This window comes from Callospermophilus lateralis, unplaced genomic scaffold (genome assembly GCF_048772815.1).
Source record: "Callospermophilus lateralis isolate mCalLat2 unplaced genomic scaffold, mCalLat2.hap1 Scaffold_127, whole genome shotgun sequence".
Classification (NCBI taxonomy): Eukaryota; Metazoa; Chordata; class Mammalia; order Rodentia; family Sciuridae; genus Callospermophilus; species Callospermophilus lateralis.
Window position 1 is genome coordinate 184847 of NW_027512450.1, and position 24522 is coordinate 209368.

General features: G+C 38.3%; 1 protein-coding gene across 1 annotated transcript in view; it reads left to right on the forward strand.

Annotated features, from left to right (window-relative positions):
• The first annotated feature begins 7996 nt into the window (after positions 1–7996).
• Positions 7997–24522, forward strand: part of LOC143387293 (transport and Golgi organization protein 1 homolog) — a 46556-nt gene continuing 30030 nt past the window's right edge. Inside the window, exons 1-6 of the mRNA XM_076841817.1 lie at positions 7997–8129; positions 10934–11067; positions 13939–14025; positions 15872–18680; positions 20280–20483; positions 22838–22986. Of these exons, the coding sequence (XP_076697932.1) occupies positions 7997–8129; positions 10934–11067; positions 13939–14025; positions 15872–18680; positions 20280–20483; positions 22838–22986 (3516 nt within the window). The remainder of the gene's footprint in view (positions 8130–10933; positions 11068–13938; positions 14026–15871; positions 18681–20279; positions 20484–22837; positions 22987–24522) is intronic.

The window sequence follows — 24522 nt, forward strand, 5'->3', positions numbered from 1 at the left end:
CTGCCATAAGAAAAAAGGCGGGAGAAGCCCCGGCAGAGTTGAAGCTGCTCCTTTGAATTTGCAATTCAATATGACTCATTCACCTCAGGACTTGGTAAAAAAAAGGATTCAACCTCTGTCTTTAGATTTACAGTCTAATGCTTACTCAGCCATTTTACCACCTACCTATGTTCATCAACCGTTGATTCTTCTCAACTAATCATAAAGATATTGGTACACTTTACCTTCTATTTGGCGCTTGAGCTGGTATAGTAGGAACTGCACTTAGTCTACTAATCTGAGCTGAACTAGGTCAACCTGGAGCTCTATTAGGCGATGATCAAATCTACAATGTTATCGTTACTGCTCATGCATTTGTTATAATTTTTTTAGAGTAATACCAATTATAATTGGCGGATTCGGAAACTGATTAGTACCCCTAATAATTGGAGCTCCTGATATTGCATTTCCACGTATAAACAATATAAGCTTCTGACTTCTTCTCCCCTCATTTCTCCTCTTACTTGCTTCCTCTATAGTTGAAGCAGGTGCAGAAACAGGTTGAACCGTATACCCCCCACTAGCTGGAAATCTTGCTCATGCAGGAGCCTCAGTAGACCTGACCATCTTCTCCCTTCACTTAGCAGGGGTATCATCAATCTTAGGTGCAATTAATTTTATTACAACAATTATCAATATAAAACCACCCGCTATATCTCAATATCAAATCCCTTTATTCGTATGATCTGTACTAATTACAGCGGTACTACTACTCTTGTCTCTTCCAGTTCTTGCAGCAGGAATTACTATACTTCTTACAGATCGTAACCTTAATACCACATTTTTTGACCCTGCTGGAGGTGGAGATCCTATCCTTTATCAACATTTATTCTGATTCTTTGGACATCCCGAAGTTTACATTCTTATTCTCCCAGGATTTGGCATAATTTTCCACATCGTAACATATTATTCAGGTAAAAAGGAACCATTCGGTTATATAGGAATAGTTTGGGCTATAATATCCATTGGTTTCTTTGGATTTATCGTGTGAGCCCATCATATATTCACCGTCGGAATAGACGTAGACACTCGAGCTTATTTTACATTTGCAACCATAATTATGTTGGATATCCTTTCATGTGCACATTCACCATATTTGTATCTACGTTGGTGAAGAAAAAAATCTTCTGCCCATCCTTTCAAATTGGGTCATTTTTCTTATTAATAAGTTACAAGAATCATTTGTATATCCTGGATATCATTCTCTTGAGAGATATATGTTTTGCCAATACTTTGTCCTAGTCTGTCAGCTTACCTTTCCATTTCCATAACAATGAATATAGAATAGACAAAGTTTGTTGTTGTTGTTGTTTTTAGTACTGGCGATTGAACTCAGGGACATACCACCACTGAGCCACATACCCAGTCCTATTTTGTATTTTATTTAGAGACAGGGTCTCACTGAGTTGCTTAGTGCCTCACTTTTGCTGAGGCTGGCTTTGAATTTGCAATCCCCCTGCCTCAGCCTCTTGAGCCACTGGTATTACAGGTATGTACCACCACGCCCAGCATGAGACAAAGTTTTTAAGTCTGATCAATTTCTGAGAGGGGAGAGAGAAAAAAGAGACCATGAGGCAGAGAGAGTCTCTGCCAAGCAGCTTTTTATATTTTCTTCCAGAAGTTGTATAGGTTTAGCTGCTACATTTAGGTCTGTAGTCTATCCCTACCAGTAGTGTGTGAGGGCTCCCATTGATCCACATCCTTGCCAACTTATTATTACCTTTTTGATTATAACCGTCTTAATAGATGTGAAGTAGTATCTCACTGAGGTTGTACATTTCCCTAATGGTGCTGGGTGTCCTTTCATTTGCTTATTGGCTTTTGCTTATTTTCTTTGGAGAAATGTCTATTCTAATTTCTTGCCATTTGTCTTTTCATATTGAACAATAAGAATTGCTTATATATTCTAGGTAGTTATATTCTAACTACATGAATTGTAAATATTTTCTTCTATGATTGTATTTTCACTTTCTTCGATGGTAGCCTTTAAAAGTTTTAAATTTGATGAAGTTTATTACTTTATTATTTTTTCTTTAGGTGCTTGGGCCTTTGGTGTCTTAACTACAAAGTCATTGTCTACTCCAAGATTTACTTATGCTTTCTTACATTTGGTTTTGGTTCTTACATATATATGTGTTGTCCATTTTGAGGTAATTTTTATGTGGGGTAGGGTTTAACTTAATTCTTTTGCATTAAAGACTACATCATTTTGAAATATATTTTTATTTGGAATGCAATTCTAGGATGTCAGTGTTTTTTTTCTTTCAGAACTTGAAAATATTGATGTACTGTTTTCTGGTTTGCATGGTTCTTGAATGAATTTTGACATTTTACTGTCACTCCTTTATAGATAATGGTATCTGTTTTCTGTAGATGCTTGTCGATTTTTTTCTTAGCACTGGTTTTAAGCATTTAGTGTATATTTGTGTCATCTTTATCATTTTTCTTGTTCATTCAGCTTTTTGAATCTGAGTGTTCATCAGATATGGAACATTTTTATTTATTATTTCTTCAAATGTGTTTTTGTCACCTCTTTTAGGAACTACCATAACACATATATTGGAGTGGTTGAAGCTGTGCATACTGATGCTCTGTTCAGTTCAGTCTCTTTCTCCATGTTTCATTTGGGAGAGTCTTTATCACTGCATATTCAGTTTGCTGATATTGACTTCTTCATTGTAGAATTTGCTGTTAATCGCATTCAGTGTAATTTTCACCTTAGCCATTGTTTTATCTGAGTTTGAATTAGATCACTTTTATATCTTCTTTTTTCTCCTTCACATGCTTATGCTTTTCCATAGCATCTTGAACATATGGTATACAACTGTATTAATGTCCTTGTATAATAACTCTATCACAGTGTAATTAATGATCATTTCTATTAATTTTCTTTTCAACATGGGTTATATTTTCCTACCTCTTTGCATGCCTCATACATTTTTATTGGATTCCAAACATTGTGAATTTACCTTGTTGAGTATTGGATATTTTGTATTCTTTTAAATATTCTTGAGCTGTGTACAGCTTTTTGCTGAACTATCTTGGAAACATATATTGTATTCTTTTAAATATTCTTGAGCTGTGTACATCTTTTTTCTGAACTATCTTGGAAACATTTTTATCTTTTTAAGATTCTGCTAGACAGGAGTTACCTTCAATTTTGGGCTATTTTTTGCCTTTTACTGACTATGTTACTTGATGCCCTTTTATTATAGATTTTCCATTCCGGCTGGTGATTACAAAAATTGATCTCCATGCCAACAATCACCACCACTTTCCATCCTGTTCCTTTCTGAAGATTCTTTCTCTGGCCTTACATGTGTGCCCATTGTTACTTAACCACAGACTTCAGGGGAACCCTCCATAGATGTCTCTGCAGTTTTCTACTCTCTCCTTTACTCTGATCTGTGACTTCTACCTGCATCGGTCTCTTCAGACTTTTAAAATCCATCTCTTCAACTCAGGAGATTTTCTATTTGAGTTTCCCTTCTCTGAATGTGGCCTGAAAAATTCTTTCCAGGGAATAAATTGGGATAATCCTAGCACTCATCTCTCATGCTTAACTTTATCTTAGAGGTCACTCTTATGCTGCTTACTATCTAATATCTGAGAACTGTTGTTGTTTGTATTTTGTCCACTTTTTTCCAATGTTTCATATGCGAGGGTAAATCTGTTGCCCCTCTTGGAGAGATTTAGTCCTCCATAATGTTTAACACTATTCTCTGGCACACCATCTACAATAGATGAGGTTCTTCCTGGTAACGGCAGTGTTAGGCTTTCTGAATGCTCCTAGGCAAGTGCCTTCACAAGTTTCCAATGGTATATGTTATTATGCTGCCAATTATTTGTTTCAGATATGTTTTTCTTGTCTCATTTAGATTGTACTCTGACATTAGGAACCCTTCATACTTAGAATTTTATGTCCCCTCCACCCAAACTGGGTACATTTACCTTTAACAATTACTCAACCCTTACCCGTAAGAATTCCCTTTGAGGTATTAAAGAATAATGCACTTGAGATTATTTATCTCCATGCCAACAATCACCACCACATTCTATCCTGTTACTTTTCTGAAGGTTTTTAACATAACCTTATATTAAACATCAGTGCCACATATTTAAATGCTATGAGTAAAAGTGAATGCTGATTCATCCACTAATTGTATGTATCCTGGAAGAAAGAACTACCACTACCTTATTGTGGCCAGTTGAGAAATTTTCTTCTCATTATCCATCAGACTAGTTAATATGTCTTTAAGGCAATAAGTTTAAAAAATAATACTGATAAATCAAAATATTGAAAACTCTACAAACTAAGCAGCTAGTACTTCAGTAACTGGAAGCACTAACTATGCATATAAAATTATATCTGATTATGAGTCAAAGTAACTATCAAGAAGATAATATGCAATTAGATCATTTTGCTATTTTGATTTTTCCATCAATGAATTATCATTAATCTCTATTCTATAATATGAAAAATTCTACAACATACCATATTCTATAATAAGAAAAATAAGAAAAAAATTAAAACTAGTTTTTAAAGATCTGCTTAAATATTCCAGTATCATGTAACCAAACAACTACTCTCCACAACAACTATGTTTTTATTCAACACAAACATTCAGGGGTACATTCCTGGAGTTGAGGATGCATGCTGCTGAGAGGTGGACCTTAAATGCCTTGTTCCCATAGCTTATTTCCTCTCAGTACTGTTTATATATGGGGGCTTAATAGTTAATATATGTGTTTAGGTTAATAGTGTGGTATATTTATAATATCATTGGAACCATGAGTTTATCCAACAAATCATTTGTTAACTCTCTCATACATTCTAGGCATTTCCCTAGTCACTGATGTAACAGTAGTGAACAAAACAACTAATTTCCTGCTCGTGTTGGAAATTGTGTTTGAGGTTGGGTTGGAGCAGTCAAGTAGATAAACAAATGTAAGGCAAGTAGTAAGAGAAGTCTAAAGTGGTAAGGCAAGTCTGAAGAGAAAGAAAGGCAGGGTGATGGGCTTGATAGTCATGGCAAGAGGCTCTATTTTGTGTAGGGTGGCCAGGGAAGGCGTTTATCACATGAAATGCCACTGTTACAAAGACATGATAAAGTGAGGGGGTAGTTAGCTAGTCAGATGATTTGGGGAGTTAAGGTTGAGGCAAAGTTGCAAGTGTAAATGCTCTGAAGCAGGGGTGGGCTTGGTGAATTTAAATGGAACTAACAGAGCAAAAGAAGAATGTTAGGAAATGGGGAGAAAAGGATGAGGGGAGTCACCTTGATTAAGAGCAGTCCATAATAAGGCAGGGCAGTACATAATAAAGTCATGGCTTTTTTTCCTTTTTTTTCATGATACCAGAGATTGAACCCCCAGGGGCACTTAAACACTGAGCAACACCCACAGTCCTTTCTAAAATATTTTATTTAGAGATAGGGTCTCACTGAGTTGCTTAGGGACTCACTACATTTCTGAGGCTGGCTTCGAACTCAGGATCCTCCTGACAGCCTCCTGAGCTTCTGGGATTACAGATGAGTACGACCAGGCCTGGCTAAAGTCATTGCCTTTTATTTGGAAATGGGAAGCTATAGGAAGATTTTGAACAGAGAGACACAATCAAATTTATATTTAAAAATATCACTCTAGTTGCCATCAGGACAATAGATATTGTGGGAAAATGAGGGCAGAAGCAAGGACAGAAGAAGGCTATGGAAATCATTCAGGTGACTTATGATGTGGGTTTGGCCTGTATATTGGCTTAGCAGATGCAGAGGAGTGGTCAGATTCTGGGCCTGTTTCAAATGCTTACTTGGAAAGAAGGAAGTCAGAAAAATAAATAAATAAAATGCTGTATAATTTATATCAAATTCTAAAAAATTCAAAACAATCTATAATGACAGGAGATGTTTGGAGACAGCCAGAAAAGGAGAGGGGAGGGCTTACAAAGAAGGATGAAAGACTCTTTTGATTTTGGTGATAGTCTCATGGGTATATTCATGTCAAAACTTATCAAATTTTACACCTTAAACATTTGCAATTTATTGTAGGTCAACTATATCTCAATAAAATTATAAAAAATAAAGACATAATATTGTCTAATGGACTGGAGTTGGAATGTGAGAGAAAAGAGATCAAAGTTGGTTTGTAAGTTTTGGGCTTTGAGCACCTGGATAATGGGAATTAAATTGTCATTCTTATTTCTGAGATAGGGAAGACTGAAAGGAGCAGATTTTGAGAGAAAAATGAATTCAGTTTTCAACATGTTGTTAGAGATGCCTACTAGATACATTTTATAACATAATAAATACATGGTAGAAAAGAAATTAAGAATGACTCAGACAGTTTCTCTCTATGATCCACTGGTTCTCCAGAAAGCGCAGAAGTACACTGGACCAATGGGGACCTCTCATGGCCCCTGTAGACAAATGTTTGTGCACACTTTTTTTCCATTGTTTTCTTTATTTAACATTATGAACATGGTGGACTACATTCTTTTCTCTAAGTTTTAAAGATTCAGTTAATTTGGGGAAACAACTGATGGGTTCATTGTTGGAGGTTGATGAATAACTTTAGCAGAGACTATAGTAACAAGCCCTTGGTCACAGACAAATGAGAATGGCTCCACCAAGGATGGGAGCATTGCAGACAGTCTTCCTTGGGCTGGCTAGCTTGTGCCTTTCCCCCCCTTAACTGTACATATCAGTAATTCAGCTATATTATGATTTAAATCAGATTTTGCTCCTCTTGTCAGAAAGTACAACATTTGCTTGTTAGTTGATGGGTTGTGATGAAAAGGAGTCTACTCCTTGGGTTTGAAACTTAGCTCCATTGCTCACTGGATGTGTGACTGCCTCAATTTACTCTAAAATAAGGACTGGAATAGGACCTACTACTACTGTAAGGTACTGTTGTTATGAAGATTAAATGAATTGATATGTATAAAACCTTCAGAATAACAACTGGACATAAAGAAAGTGTTCAAGAAATGTTAGCTAATAGCTTTCTTCTCTGACAATCGGTTTTGACAGTTGGTTCCCACTAAGTTGTGGACTTTTTCGGACCAGGCCCAGATATCTTGTCTTTTGATTTTCATCCACTCCCACACCATGCTAGGGCTTTGTCCAGCGTCTGGCATGAATGGTAGCACAAAATGAAAGTTAAAAATATGCTGTTGAATTAAATGATTTCTTCCCTTATGGATAAAGATAAGAATCTCAAGATCTTAGCCCAAAGACTACTGTCCATCTCTCTGCCCTCACTTGTCCCCGCCTTAAAAAAAGCAGGTCACAGTCTCCAGTTTAAACCCTCAATCACAGTTCCATTCACTTTCCCACTTTCCCCTTTCCTAATCAGAGGGATCTTGGGGTGGGGCTTCAAGGAACCTCTAGGAGTTTGAAGGGGAGGGAGCTTGGAACCATAGACTAGCTGTGACAAGTCATGGGTGGGATTTGGTAGTTCAGAAAAGGAGGTACCAGACCAGGAATGGGGGATGGGAGTGATGGTGAAGTGGAGTAGGCTAGTTCAGGATGGACCAGAAATGAGACATTGGGGAAAGCCAGAAAGGACCAGTTGGCGGAGTGGCGGGGGATGGGTGGGTGAGGAATGGAATCATGCGGAGGGTCACTTGTGAGGTCACCGAAGCAAAGGCAGGTGATTGGACAGGAAAGAGAGTCCTAGTTGCCATGGCAGCAACTAGAGGAGAAGGTCTTCAGTTGAGGAGCAGGTCTCCACTAGAGAAGGACGGGGAGCTCTGGCTCCCTGCGTTCCCCAGTAGAGCCAGTGCATCGACCCCAATATATCCCTGCTGACGTGTTATCCGGGAAAGGCTTAAGCCTTCCCGGGCGCCGCCCCTCTGCGCCTCGCTACCCACCTGCCCCCTGAGCCCCATCTCTGATGCCACCCGCCGACGCCCGCCGCAGCCTACTCCACTGTGTCACCGGCTCCCCGAGGTGACCACAACATGGCTGCGGCGCTGGGGCTTCTCTTCTGGCTGTTCGTGCTCTGTCCGACCTGGCGAGTGCTGGGCCAACCGGCCCCCAGCACCAGCCAACGCTTCTGGAAGCACAAACTCTGTGCAGACAACGAATGCAGCAGTGAGTAGGCGGGCGGGCGGCCCGGGTCTCCACTGTGGCTCTTCTGGGCTGCATGGGGCTCTGATCCCCCGGTCCCCAGCCCCGCGGGCTGGGCTAGGGGGTCGCAGGACGACGGGTGGGGCACAGGAGTGACAAGAGCCTCGGGACCCTGCGTGTGTCCCCTCCGGCTCTGCCGGCGCCCCAGCCAGCCCGCTGGGGGGGGGGGGCTTCGACTCCCACTTGTTGCCAGCGTTTTATTTTTCTCTATTGACTGAGGTGGGGGTTGGGAAATAGGATTCCCCAGGGACAGCTCTCAGTTTATTCCCTTCCAGGATTCGCCTAGGATCTCAGTGGGTGATGGGGTTGCGTGCCACGTACCCGGAGCTCCCCACGCTGTAGCAGAGCACTTTTCTGCCCCCGCCACAGGGACCTGGGCAGGTGCAGTATCAGGTCAGATGCTCTCCAGGGCTCGGTGGCCCTAATCCCAGTGGCAGATTGATGGTGGGGCTCCTTGGGAAAGGCTCACTGGCCCCTTCGTCCTTTTGCTGCACTGGGGATTGGGCTGGTTTTGCCTTTTAACAGGGACTAGAGTTTAGGCTTGGGAAGAGCACCGAGTCCAGGCACGCAATGTGTTCCAAGGTCTCGGCCCCGACTCTGCTTCAATCCTGTCATTTCTGTGCATAGAAGCCTCCCTTCGTATTTGAGGTAGGGTAGCAGGTGAGCCAGTAATCTTTTGTTTTGAAAGAGGCTAAGGATCTGTACCGGCCACCTGGGAACTGCAGCCTCTTGTGTGCAGGAAGCGGACAGAATTGCTTCCCAGTCCTGGATTGGAGGTGGGTGGTGGGGAGGATGTAGCCATTCAGATTCAGTTGAAGAGGTTTGTTGCAATAACAATAATAAATACTCCAAGATTTTTATAAGCCAATTCAGTTTTAGACTCAGTCGCTAGTGTTGTTGGAACCTCTTTCCTCTATATATTTACTGGCCCAGAATACTTCTTATGGCCTCCCGCTTGGTTTCTAGTAACCTTGTAACTTGATGACCGTGTTGTCCATAAATTGTAAGCAGTACATATTTTAAAATATTCATGCTAAAAAGGCCAAGAAGTTTACCATTGAGCTCTTTATACCTAAATTGGTGTTACCAAAAGCAAATTTTATAATTTGAATTGTTTGTTCCACTCCAATAAAGAAAAACGATGTCTCCAATATATGTTAAGCAGTTCCTAGAGGTAACCCTAAGACTGGAGTAAATAAACACTCAGAAAAGCAAAACAGCTGCCATGATATTTCCTTTCAGTTTTGGGTGAACAAAATCAGGCTTCCAGCATGGTAGAATGTTTGCTATTCTTTGCTATCAAGCGCTATCCCACGTGGGCTACCTGGACAATCTCATCACTGATGCTTCCTCAGTACTAAGATACGGTGTTGGTAAGGTTCAGTGGGGTAACATAACTTGAGAAATGGCCTGTGTCCAAACAGATGTGACCAAACACAACAGGTGGGTCTGTGTTGTGTTGTAGGAAGTAGTGAGGTGTGTATGTGAGGTGTCCTTGTGTGCCTTCCAAATAAGTGCTCAAAAAAAAAAAAAGAACTAAATAGGTGCTCCATAGTATGCCTTATGTTGTCAGCTAATATATTACTGATTTGTAAATCCTCTATGACCTAAGGGGGAACAAGAGAAACATTGCCATTTCCACTTGTGATGAGAATTCCCCACCTTAAAGTGTCTCTCACCTTCAACTTGGCCTCTTAATTATATATGAATTAGGATGCTGAAAGTTTTGAAAATAGTCCTATTTTAGCTTCAAAAAAACAAGTTACCCTCTCCAAATCTGTGTTTGTTCCTCTGACATATATTTTTATAAAACACACATTCTTGTGTATTTTACTGCTAATTGGCTTTTAGAAAAAGTGTTATTTCCATTTCTTCTTTGTGCTTTTTACATACATCTATTGTCCATTTCATCTTAAATCAGAAACTGTGTATTTGGTCAACCAAAAGAAAAATGTTGCTTCTACCAGTTTCTAGATCAATTGTGATTCTAATCCTGCATTTTAAGCATGAAGGTATTGCCTGACCTTTTCTCATGGTTAAACTTGTTCCTTGTCAGATAGGATACCTACTTTTGATTTTGTTTATTTAAAAAAAATACGAATGAGGATGTTTTGAAACAATCTTAATGTTGGATATAGTCAACAATATTTGCTCAGAGAAAATACATTTCCTGGTAATTTACCCAGATCCTGAACACAGAGACAGCAACTCTGCCTCAAATGAAATTGACAGTGTTTACGGCTGCATGGTAGCACTTGCAGCCACTTAAAGGTAATGTCTTTTAGCAGTTAGTTCAAGTTAATTAACCCCTTGGGGGTTCCTGGATATTCTTCCCTCTTCCTTCCCTATTACCTCTGCATGAAGCCATACTAAAGCCTGTCCGTGTCTACACTTGGATTTACATATTTGCAAAATGAAGCTTTTTATGATTATGAAACAGAAAAAAATTGAGGCCTGCCAGAACCAAGAGTTTCACTGAAACCAGCCATGGTTGGTGGTAGCCACATTGCTTTTTATTTCTCAGCACAGAGAAAAATAGAGAAGCTTCCCTTTCCCCTGTCTAATTGCAGGGAATATTGTATTTTATAGCAATAAAATCTCTAAGAATTTTAGATACTTTGAGCAGGTGAATTAAAAGTGATTCCAGAGAGTACTGGAAAAACTTGATTTTTGTTCATAGTGGGATTCATATTTCCTGATGGGTCAATGTGGATTGTGAAAAATCAAGTCCTAATGTTTGTTTTTCTTTTTTCAATGTTCATATACAGTGTTAATGTACCGAGGTGAAGCTCTTGAAGATTTCAGAGGCCCAGATTGTCGTTTTGTGAATTTTAAAAAAGGTGACCCTGTATATGTCTACTATAAACTGGCAGAGGTATCACCAGAACTTTGGGCCGGAAGTGTAAGTAAAAGTTTGACAGGTGTTATATTCTTACTTTTGATGGGTTTTTCAGCAGTGTAGATTTAAATGACTGATTTCTTGGGGTCTTTGTAGAGTTAACCTGACCTCTCTGCCAGGCCCTGTTCTCCTAACACGCCTTAGGCCTGGCACAGCATAGAAAGTCAGTAGACTTTCTGAAACAGAACTGAACTGGTTGTAGTTGCTACACCTCACATCAAGTTCCAGAAGGCTCTACACATCATAAAGGTTGTCATGGTGAAAACCTGACAATTCTTAGCTTTGCTGCTTCAAAAGGGAAGGATTCATGGACATTAGAGTTAATCCTGTAAATTAAGTCTGAGATAGTAACTCAGGCATGCATATTTAAAGTTGATTTTTTGTGTATTTTACCTAACCATTTGTGCTGTTTTTACTCTAAAAAAGCAGAATATTATGTTTATTATGTGCTTTTTTTTTTCTTTTTTGCAACTTCTGGGTCATCCATTTCCTGCTTTTCCTATAATCTATGCCTGAAGGTTCCCCCAGGGGTTCTACTTTTAGCCAGTTGTATGGATCTTCTGATGAAAGGCATAACATTGTTTATATCATGCTTTGATATTTTAAATGGGGAGATTCACTAAGAGTGACCTCATTGAGAGACTTATGAGTATTGTCCTTTTTATTTAAAAAAATGTGTTATGTGGATTGTTTACTTAAAATAGTAGCAAGGGTCTTTGATGACTTAGGAATGTTCCAGTTTAGAGACATTCCAGGTTGCATCCCTGAAAGTTCTCACCCTAAATAAAATACCACACAGCAGAAAATAAGAGTAATCCCTATGGGAAAACTAGTTTCATTTTGTTGCCATTTCTGATTCTTAGGGAATGATCTTGAAACTTGGTGCCTTTAGGTACAAATTTTATATTTAGACAGAGTCTCAGTTGCAGTACTCCATATAAAGAACCATCTATTGTTTCTTTCAAGTATACCAAATAGGATTCGTAATCTTTAAACTTGGAACTGTTTTTCCATGTACCTAAGTGGCATTTTTCATACAGTAGTCATCTTTCTCCCCTTCTTTGAGCTTTTGGATAAATGGGCTTGATTTATATTTTCTCCTGTCACATTGTAGCCTGTTAACTATGTTCATCCCTAGGACTCTTGCCATTCTGGGTGGCAGCACTCATCCTGTCTTCCTGAGGAGCCCTGCTTTCAGCACCTGACCAGAAAGGATCTTTGCCGACTGATGAGTGTTTGTTTGCATTGCTCCTGTGGCATTCATTTGTCTTCTTTGCCTTCAGTCAGGTTGTGTTTTATCTTAGCTCCCTATAAAGTGAAAAATTCAGTTAGGAAAGGACCCCTGTCTAATCCATCTTCCTTTTGAATATTTCCTTTCAGGGCAGTGGCACTTAAGTACATTTGTTCTGATAGTAGCTTATGCAGAATTTGTTCTCTTGTGGCAGTTTTTTGCTTCCCACCCACAAATCAAATCAGCAGCACCTTGGCAGGGATGATGTATGGAAGCAAAATTAGGTATTTAAAAATTATTTCCAGTCATGAGCCTCCGTGATTCTGCATCATTTCTTTTTTTTTCATATCACAAGAAATGGGATACCACCCAGTGTGTAATTATGGAGCTTTATATAATCTATGGTCTCAATTGACACAGATTAAGAAGAGATAAATGTGTTTCCTTTCTCCATACATCTCTGTTTTATTTCCTTTTCCAAATTTAACCTTAATAGAATTTTCATCAGAAGGGAAAAGTGTATTTCCCCTCAAACTTGCCTCTCATGTCATGAATGTTATACTTAGGAAATTAAAAACTCTTTAGGTTTCAAAATGATTCTCCTTTTGAGTTTTTAGTTTTCATTCTGCAATGTTGTTGGTTTTCTAGAGTCTCAGACTTTATCTGCCAGTGATGAAGCTTTTAATTGCTCTGTCTTATCTAATCTTCATGGCAGTATTCTCCCACTAATACTGGCTTTCAGATGGTTTCTAGATATAACAAGAACATTCATGAATGGGGATATTTTAGAGTTAGTGATAAGGTGCCTTTTTTAATTTTCTTTTTTGGGCGTTTGATTTGCCTTTCATTTTCCTTTAATTATTGGCAAGAATCTTCTGTTCCTTTTAGTCAGTAGTTAGTAATAAGAGTGTCTTTCTCAAGTGGAACTTTACATACCTTTTGTACATTTTATGTAACTTCATATAATTTAGCTGTTGGTGCTGAAAATAAATGGGGTTCTTTTCTGCAGAGGATTTATTTTGGGTGAAACTGAAGCTTGATATGTGGTTTAGTATGCATTATATTGTAATTTTATTTTCTCCCCAAGTACTTATAAAAGTAGATTTGGAAAAAGCTAGGAAAGCATATACTATCAATACATTTGCTATAGTGGTAATACATTTTAGAGATTTTTGTATTGTTTTCACTTATTAATTTTCATGGATGTTGTGTATTGGTTAAGAAAGACATAAATATTGGTTTATGAGCAATGCTACAAAATGTACAGGTAAATTCTTGCTAGAGGTTATTTGGAATTGCATTTATAACCAGCTTTGATTTATATAGTTTTAACCGTATAATATACAATAATCTCCTATGCAGATCTTTTATTTACTTCAGAAGTCTTAACTTTATATACTCTGTGTTGAGAATTAAGCTAAATGTAAAAAAGAAAACTTCAGTGGTTGGAAATGTTGTTTTAACAGTTCTGTACTTAATTTTTATTTGGAATAATAATCTCAGTGTAATTGTTATAGCAACTTTCTTTCTTGGTTATACCATATACCTATCTATTATGTGTATATTTCCTGCCACTTCTGAGAATCTCTTATTTATATTCCTTGTACAGAATTTATTTGATATTTGTCTCTTTTGCACTATAGGTTGGCCATATTTTTGGATATTTCCCAAAAGATTTCATCAAGGTAGTTCATGAATATACTAAAGAAGAGCTACAAATTCCAACAGATGTAAGTTATGGATTTCTTTTTTTGTTCTCAATTGTAAACTGGCTTGTAAATCCATCCATTATATTCAGTTAACTGCTTCTGAAAGTTTTATAATGTGTTTATAACATTGTGTATCAGATTTTCATTTGAAATCAGACTACCTATTAAAAAAAACTTTGAAAGGCATTCAAGGGTGATTATATTATAATCTGAGAGTTTTCTAATATATTGAAACAGATATTCTTGTAGAAGGCTGTTTACTCAACTATAGGGCTTTTCTCTTCTGTTTTATATGTGAAAAATAAATAATTTAATATATTTGTACTTGGCTATTAAATTTAAGAGGTAAATAATTTCATTTTACAGGCAAAAGGAGGTATTCCAACTTGAAAACTACTCATTGGATAGTTATTAGACATTTTAAGTATATTTAGGTTAAATTAATAAACTCTAACTTTTATACTAGGCTAGAAATATGTACTTACAAAGTTTTTCTTATTCTTAGTCATATATGGGATCATAGTCATGTTACAGATTTGGAAAAGGGGACCTGAGCATTTCAGGTGATGTTCAGTCTTAGATCTTTTAAGGCCCCAACTGCTTCCTTTATACAGCATTCCTGTATTGTGCTCTGACTTAAATTGATTTTGTGACTGAAAGGATTTCGTGTTCTAGAATTCTCACTTCAGCTGATTATTTTCTAGAGTTTTAAATTGTGTAGTAATTGATGCCCACCAACATTAAAACATCTTTGGGCAGCTCTTTGTAGTGGCTGTAGAATATGCAAGCTGCTAGGCTAGGATAGTTCTTAGATTGGATGGGGTGAATGGATAAAGTCATCCTGTTTGTTGTTGCTGTTCCTAAAATTTCTTCATAATCTCAGGGGCCATAAAATCACTTCTGTTGCTTATTGGACTTCATTGTTGATAAAGAGAGTTAGTTCTTGGGATTTAAGCTGTGACAGCAGTTCACTGATTACAGAGAACTCATTTGTTTTGAACTCTGCCTTCTCATTATGTTTCCCATTACATGCATCCCTCATGGCTTAGAAATGCATGTGATGGGGAGAGGAAATCACTCATCCCTACTACATTGAACTGCCTCCCCCACCCCCAGAACCCCCACAGAATATTAAGAAGATTTAATTAGGAGATGGAAATTTTTTGAAAAATTTCCATTTATACTATGGCTCCTTTTATATGTCAATTTGCTTACTAGTGGCAAGAAGGAAGACTAGATAAATATATAGATAGTTCTGAGAGAGATCTTAGTGACTGTGAAACCCTGATGAAGAGGAAGGTGTATAACTTGTTGAATCTTGTTTTCAGTTTGTTCTTGTGGTAATAATAATGTGAGGAGCCTCCTTAATATCATTCTTTATTCCATCAAATGTACTTGTATCTCAGTAAGATACTTTAAAACTGATTCATCTTTCTCAATGCTGCAGGATCTTCCAGCTTCTCCTGAGCAAATGATTAAGATTTAAATTCCTGAAACATAGGTGTAGATATTAAGAGCTGGAGGATCCTATAAGTGATACCTTGCCTTTCCCTAATTATGCTCATAGCAAATTGAGAGAGACCCAAGAGTCAGGCTGTTGGAGACCAAATTGTCAACATTTTTACTCATTATGCTTTTTAAAGAATATGACCCATGTTAAAAAAGAAAGAAATAAAGAATAGACTTTCTAACACTGTAGTCTAGAAAAAGACAGATTTACTCAGCCATAGATGGAGTTAGCCAATGGGGGTCGGAGGAGGGTAATCTGGTTGACCCCAAAGAACCAATCCTGAATTTGGGAGCGTGGATGAGTTTGCTTTTGTGACACTTTGTTATTGACACACTAATGTTTTCCTTTTCCTTACAGGAGACAGATTTTGTCTGTTTTGATGGTGGAAGAGATGATTTTGATAATTATAATGTAGAACTTCTAGGATTTTTGGAATTGTATGATTCTGCAAATGAAGATTCTGAGAAAGCTATAGAAAAAGTGGAACAATTTCCTGAAGTCTCCCAGGACGTTGAACCTGAACCTAAACCAGTAGTAGCAAACTCAGAGCAAATTGAAAGTGCATTCTCAGAAAACACTATGGATCTTGAGGAACAATTTTTGGCTCAGAAGAACCATCCTCATGCAGATAGTCAAACAGATAATGCTCAGGGTGAACAAACTTCATTTGAACCCTTTGAAGAAATACTACAAGATGAATTGAAAGTGCCAGAAAGTGAAAACAACAAAACCAGCAACAGTTCTCAGGTCTCAAATGAACAGAAGACTGATGCTTATACACTTTTGAAAAAAGAAATGACATTAGAATTGAAAACCAAATTTGGCTCTACTGCTGATGCACTTGTATCTGATGATGAGACGACCAGACTGGTGACTTCATTAGAAGATGATTTTGATGATGAGGAATTGGATGCTGATTATTATGCATTTGATAAGGAAGAAGAGGAGAATGAGGAAAGCTTTGGGGAGCTCCCGTTACTAACCTTTATAAGTGAAGAAGGCATGAAATTCCCAGTGGAGTTTGGAGTGGAGAAATATTCAATAGGTGAAGAGCAGAATTCAAATGAAGAAGATAAGGTTGAGGTAACTCTGCCCCCAGGCATCAAGGATGATGATAAAAATATACTGACAACCTTGGAGGATACTTTATTTATTGGCACAGGTGGCAACAAGATAACAGATATGATGGATTTGGGGAATTCTTATTCAGAAGTAGAAAAAGAAGCTGAGGAAGCTTTAGTTTCAGATAGAAAACAGAAGAAACCACAAGGAGCAACAGATTATATTTATCCTGAAAGTGCAGAATATGGTCTTTTTGTGGAAACCAGTAAGACAGATAATGATGAAGAGCCAAAAGTGGACATCGAACTTCATATTAAAGGAAAAGAGACAAATGTTCAGGAGCCTAAGAAGCACCTGATGCAAGATGTTTCAGAATTAGAGGATGAGAAGATAGAAGGGATGATTGCATATACTTCTCCCCAAAGCAATAAGCTCAGCTCATTGCCAGCTGTTGAAAAGGGCAAGGACACATTAAAATCAGCCTTTGAAAACAAAGAGAATGACCTAAAAGAAGCAGTTATCCATATCTCAAAAGACTCAAAAGAAGTGAATGAAGAACTCTCTTCACCTGGAGAGAAGATTTTGGAAGATAGCTTAGAGAATAAATCTCTACATAAAGCTGTAGGGAGTCTGATGACCCAAGAACAGAGTAAACCACCAGAATCCTTGGGTATTGCAACATTCCTGGGAGATAATCAAAATGATGCATCCAAAGATGGAATGGAGGAGCCAGGTTCAGTAAATACACCAACCCTGCACATAGACTCAGTGGAGCATCAACCTCAGGAAATTAAAGAGGGACTAGTTCTGAAAACTGAAAATCAATCTGGATTCTCCTCTCCAGATGGAATTGGTTTGTTAAGAGAACCACAAGAAGAGGTCTTCAATCCCGGAAAAAATCTTTCTTGGCAACAAGAAAGAGATGTGATTGTTACAGTTAGTCATGTAAATGAGAAGATAGGGCTTTCCAAGGACGAGGGTAAAGAGCAGTCCTCGGCTGAAGAATTGATTCAGCATAAGGCAACACAGGGGACACAGGAAATTAAAAAAACAGAGCAAACTGACGAGGTAGAAGTACCGGGTCTCCATACTGAAAGGCCAGCAGCAGTAGAGGAGGGTTATTATCCCCCTGAAGAGCTACTGGAGGATGAAAATGCTGTAAGTGCAAAACAGTCAAAAGAAAAACATTCTGGGATTCAGAATGTTAACCAGCACGTTCTTGAGAAAGCAATTTTAGAGACTATCAATCCTGATCTAGAAACCAAAGAAAACAAACAAGAAATGAGTATAATTTGGGAGATTTTTAAGAAAAGTGAAACCACAGCCAAAAGGGTAGACATGATGGACAAGGAACGAGGTGATATGGAAATGGGAAAGGAGGAAAGTCCTCTGGCAGATGAGGAAGCCCAGGGACTCTTTGATGGAAGTGATGATGAAAACACTCAGACTTCATGGATAAGTGAAGTATTTCAGGATAAAGATTCTGACGATCTTGAAAAAGACAACCCTAAGGAACATCTGAACACTTTAGGGTCTACAGAAAAGGCTACTGGAAAGGAAATCTCAAAAGAGGACCTTGAGGACATAGGGCATATCACGGACGCAGAAAGCCAGGGTCCTGCTTCTGCAGACCTTGAAGATGATATATTCCCACAGAGTCCACATATAGCCCTAAAGCCAGAGCTTAGCGATCAGGAGGAAGATTTGCCCATAATCCGCAGCTTCTTTACAGAACAAAAGTCCTGGCAACACTTCCTGAGGTACTTTGATGTCCAAGAACTGGAAGCCATGTTGCAGGAAATGTCATTAAAGCTGAAGTCGGCACAGCAGGAGAGCCTGCCCTATAACATGGAAAAAGTTCTAGATAAGGTCTTCCGTGCCTCTGAGTCACACATTTTGAGCGTAGCAGAGCAAATGCTTGATAATCGTGTGAATGATATTAGAGACATAGGAATAAAGGAAAGTAACATATTTGAAGAGGCTGCCGTGCTTGATGATATCCAATACTTGATCTATTTTGTGAGGTACAAGCACTCCACAGTGGAGGAAACTGCTCCATTGATAACAGCACCTCCTCTAGAGGAAATCTGGGCTAAAGCTGAAGGTAAATACTTGCCTGCGGCTTGAGCTGGAGAAAAGGAGTTATTCCATCCAGGTGTTTTTGTGTATTATTGTAAAGTTCTGTTCAGTTTCCATGTGCCTAAAGGAGAAAGAAGGCTGACTCAGGAGCCCCATATGATCCTTTATTCATTCTTTGGGGCTAGAGCATGAAAGGACATTGCTTATTCTTTTTTTCCTTTAGGACAGTTGGGATTGGTTAGCATGTTCAAAGAGAAATTTTATAAATAGCTAAAGAGAAAGATATAAATGAGAAACTAATGCACAAAAGTAGACCTGTTAACAGTACAGATTTTATGTTAAAATTATAAAAGGGCTTTATTAAACATAATTTCTGAATAATAAAATATCTGTACTAGATCATTTGGGTGTGGAGTGACTAGCATAACTTTTTTTTTTTTTAGAATTTAATCTATTTTTATGTGGTGCAGAGGATCGAACCCAGTGCCTCACCTGCACTAGGCAAGTGCTCTGTCACTCAACCCTAGCCCTAGAATAACTCTTAATGGATAGCTTGCCTGAATTTCCCTCGCCAGCATTTATCTTTTGTGGATACCATGCTATTTCCAGTCTCTTGGGGGAGAGGTCACTTATTCTGGTTTTACTCCACTGGGTTCTAAGGTCCTTGCATTCATATTAATCAAGGATGGAACCAGGATGACAAGCCTTATAATGTAGTGCTTGACACATAGAAGCCTTTCAATTAAATATTCATCAAACTGACAATGAGCCAATATCCTGATAAAAGCTTTCTGTTTCCTGGTTTTATATTTGATCATCTCTATCCATTGTTTTTCAAAATGAAATATTTCAACTGAGAGTATATGATAAGAATTCCAGAAGGACATAAAGCCATTGGAAAAATTTACTTCCCAAGAATGCTAATTTTACCTGATAATTTGGGGAAGAAAACAGTTGTACCTTTAATCAAAGCAGATATATTTTGGATAAGAATGCAAAGTACAAGTGAATGTTCAGGGTAGAATATGATGCTGTAAGGACATAATCTTTGCTCTGGATCCTATTGGTCTATGTCCTGAGCTCAGGAAGGAGATAGGTTCACCATTTGGCTCCTAGGTTACTTTGAACATATTTGAAAGACACATTAGCAAGCTAGACTTACGGAATTCCTTTGTCTATACTGGTTTGGTGAGACCAGCACACTTGTAGATGAAAGAGTTTCTGTTATTTCTGAGCAGAATAGACATTTCACATTCTTGTTCTGGACCAGAATTATCTTCTGCACATTTATTCATTTGGGTGTATGTTGGTTTGCCAAGGGAAGGTAAGTTATTGAAGCCTCTATCATAAATGTATTTGTTTATCAAATACTTTGGATTAAAGGCTTCTTTATATAGATGACTTCTTTTTATATATGACTATAATTCAGTCATCCTTTAAATGGGATGAAAACAATTAACCCTCCCGTATCCTTGCCCAGTTATTCTCATGGGCGCATGCCAGGACATGGAAAGCAGTGTTGAGGTATCTGGAGCTGCGTGTTGGGGGGGAGTGCTGATCATTGGGCTTAAGTGGGGGTAGATAGTGTCATCCAGCTGGCTCAATGCATTCTTCTCCCCTCTAGAGATGCAGCCACCCCATGAAGATGATTTTCCTAAAGAGAACACAAATCATCTTAATAGAAATCTTCATGAAGAGCCTCGCCTCCTGAGTCATCATTTAAATATGAGCCATCCTGAAGAGCCCAGCCTCTTGAGTCAACCTGTGACTGAGGACATTGGTGTCTTAGAAGTGTCTCAGATCCCAAATACTGATAAAGTAGACCCAGGTAAAGCTTGCCAATTTTTCTCTACAAAGTAGAGGCATTATCATAATGAAGGCTTTCAAGGATATTTGTTGCCAAAGGTACGAAATAGAGCAGAGAGTGATATAGGTACATGTGAGTTCAAAAAAAAAATCTCTTAAGTGAGAGAAAATCAAGAATAAAGATGACTAGAAATCAAAAATAGGCCAGAGACTGTAACTCACCTAAAAGCAAATGTTTAGCTATGACTAGCTTGTGTAAACCATTTACAACTAAAATATTATTCTTCAAAGGCCTTATGGTCTAAAACTGTAATTTTCAACCAGACCAACAGCACCAGAAACTCTGGGGGTGGGACCCACAATCTGTGTTTTTCCTTCCAGGAAAGTCTGGCCTGGTACAAGTTAGCTTGAGAATCACTGTTCATAGTCTCATAAATTCTGTGTTTTTTCCCTTTTCTTCTAAGTGGAATTTATATAGCTCAAGTCCTGTTTTGACTTGCTTCCTGGACATGGTAATTAAACTTTTTCAAATGCAGTCAATGGTCCAGATCCTTTATACTATATACTTACAGGAAACAGTACAGAACTGCAATCCATTTTAGACTGACACTTATGAATACTTCATCATAGTGCACAGTATCCAGTGGGAGATGAGAAACAATTTTTCAAAAAAATCCCCAATACTGGCATCAACAGCATTCTACTTTTGTGTTGCTCACTCTCATTTTATCAGTAAATTAGATGATGACTAATTGTTTTATTTTATCCATCCAGTATGGTGTTATGAAGCCATAATTACTGTATTTTGTGTTTTTAAAGGTTCTGGTCTGTAAGCATAGTTATAGCATTATCCTGCACCAGTGCAGGGCTTAGCAGCACTGATTCTGACCCCCCCCCCCGCCATCTGCACACACAGAGTGTAGGAGAACTCATAGCAGGGGGAATTCAGTTAATTTGAGAAGGAATAACATATCAGTTCTCCCATTTTCCAGAAGACATTGCATCCATATATGAACACTAGTGACTTCTGAACTGTCTTTAACTCCATAAGGTTCTGAAAATGAATCACGCACCATTAAGATTTGTTATTTTCATGCTCCAAAACTTTCAGGATTAGGGAAAACTTGGCTTACAAAATTAAGCATGAATTATTTCCCTGGCCTTTTAGGTTCCACCACAAAATGATGTCAATCACCTTTATAGGTAAAATCTTCCCAAATGTCATTTAATGTGTCTCAGGTACTGAGATGCTGAGCCAATGGGCAGACTTAACCAGCAGTCAAATTCATAAACCAATAGTGAATGGAGGGCCTGGGGTTGTAGCTCAGTGGTAGAGTGCTTTTCTAACATGTGAGGCACTGGGTTTGATTCTCAGCACTGCATACAAATAAATATAATAAAGGTCCATCAAAAACTAAAAAAAAAAATTTTTTAAATTAGGCAAAAGCTTAAAAAATAGTAGTGAATGGAATCTCAGGGTTGAGAAAGACCTTAGAGGCAACTGGTCCAACTTCCTTTTTTTTAGAGAGAGAGAGAGAGAGAGAGTTAGTTAGTTTTAATATTTATTTTTTAGTTATCAGCGGACACAACATCTTTTTTTTTTTTTTTGTATGTGGTGCTGAGGATCGAACCCTGGCCGCATGGCCAGACGAGCGCACTACCGCTTGAGCCACATCCCCAGCCCAACTGGTCCAACTTCTTAATAACTGCATGTTGGACTCCTAGCTTTTTAATCAAACGTACCCCAGGCTCATGTAACTCATATTGAAATTCCACCCCTACAAGCTCTCAGGTCTAACTGGAATTCTACCTCATTCACAGAGCCTCAATGCAGGTCTGTACCCAATTCCCTTTAGTATCTCTTGGTATTACTGTGTTCTTTTTAAATAGCTGTCATCTGTCCACTCAATAAATAGTTGTTGAGTATCTCTGCCAGGTGCCAGATGCTGTGTTAAGCCTTGGCTCATTCCACCTGTAAATCTGCAAACCAAGACTCCCTCTCTTTCAGCTTTCCTAAAATTTTTAACACAAAGTTTCACCAGCAATAAATCCATGTTTGTTGAATGTGACCCTGTCTATATATCTCTGGTTTTCAAAATTTTCCTTTAGTAAATATTGTTCTGATAGCAGTTGTATGGCCATGGAAGTAGTGGAGAGTAGACTGGAGATTGTTCATTTTATAATTGAAGGGTCTGACTGCTCTAATTAGGATTTTGAAGTTTTCTTCTCTGTGTTAATTGTCTTTAGGAGAGCCACATATTCCAGGCACTGTGACTCATATATTTAGTGAAACACTCGATGAATATTGAAACTGAAGAGAGGCAATTCTTATTCTATAGCATAAAATAAAATAGCCATTTCCCCTTTCAATTTTAGAGCTACTTATTACAGAAGGTACTCCTGTTGATGATGCTGATACAGAAAACCAAGTAGAGGAGATAATGGTGGAAGAGCCAGCAGATGCCACCCTTTTGGACAACATGCTTTCCTTGTTATATTCATTCTTGCTTTATTTCACTAAGATGGTAAGTTTGACATAGTTTCTTCAATTAGAATGTTGATTATTAGTTTTTAAGTGGCTTCTGGTCATGAAGTGAAGAACTTAAAATGTCTTTATGAAAATGACTCCTGACCCTTTGAGTAGATAGCTCCTAAAACAAAAGCCATAAGGGTGTGGCTTAATGGCTACTTAGTTTAGCATATGAGGAAGATTTGCTGTCTACCAAGGCTGGACATTTGTACACCTGTAAAAACTTGGTTCTTCCCCTCAGAACCTTTCATTCTGGCAGGGAGATAATAGCATTCACTTGAAACACAGTAAGATAATGGCAGAAAGAGAGGTATTTATTTGATGGTAGAACATTATTGTCCATAAATGCATTTATTATGGTTGGAAGGGTGATCAATAAGGTCAGAAAGTAATTGAGATGTGTTTGAAGCACAGGCAAAGGGCAAACAGGAGTGTGACATGTGGTTTGTTGTTGATTAGACAGGCTGGGGTGGAGGATGGTGGGGGAATCTGGCAGTCAGAAGAAATGTGTTCAGAGAAATGGAAACATGAAGAAAAGGATATTTGGGGAGGACAGGAGAATGTGAATAGTTGGTGTTGTATAAAGTGTGAAGTTGGAGGGGAATGGTCTGTTGGAGAGGCCAGCAAATCTTAAAGGAAGTAATGAGCCAAAGTAGCATTAGACCATTAATAGTGGGGATCCTTAGAAAGTTTTAAGAATGAAAGGAATTAGGTTAGATCTGTTTCTTAGAAAGAGTCACTTAAGGCTGACCTTTCTAAAGAAAATCATGATCCAAACAAGACATTTAATCTGTCTAGAAGCTTATCTAAGCATTTTAGGACTTACCTCCCCCTCATGGTATTTGTTGATATTGGACTTTTAGAGTTTAATTATAGGAATGAGAAAGCTTTTAGAGATTGGAAGATAAGATGGTCCTAGGGCCATTGTGACAGGAATCCTTCTCAACTGAAGTTGTTTCCTGTAGGTTGTGTTATTTTAAGACTTGTGTAAGAAAAGTGATGTTGTTGTTTTTCTTGTAAAATGTACAGATTTTGAAGCCAGGTAGATCTGGTTTCAAATCCCAAGGTTATCATTTAGAAGTTTGGGCAAATAACTAAACTTTTGAATATCAGATTCCCCATCTGAAAAATGTAGATAATGCTTACACCAATCATAAGAATTAAATGATTTGACAAGGTAAAGTGTCTGGTGAGGTGTCTGGCATTTTGTAGGGTTTTACCCCCACGCACCCCCTAATTCTCATGTAGGCAGTCAGAGGTGGTATAAAGACAATGAATACCTGGGGAGGAAAGACCACCAGGGTGGAAAAGATGTGATGGGGAGAAATGAATCATTTTTCAGTTGGCTCCATGTTTGTTCATGGTGGTGGCAGCCACCTGGGTAAGGAGTATGTATAAGCCAGGCAGGTAGAATAATGATATTTCCATTGATTAAAGCCCAGTCTTCCACAGTCATAATTTGATTATCAGAATGAATCAACATCACTTGGAAAGTTTACAGCCTCACAATATGGGAAGGATTTCTTTATTC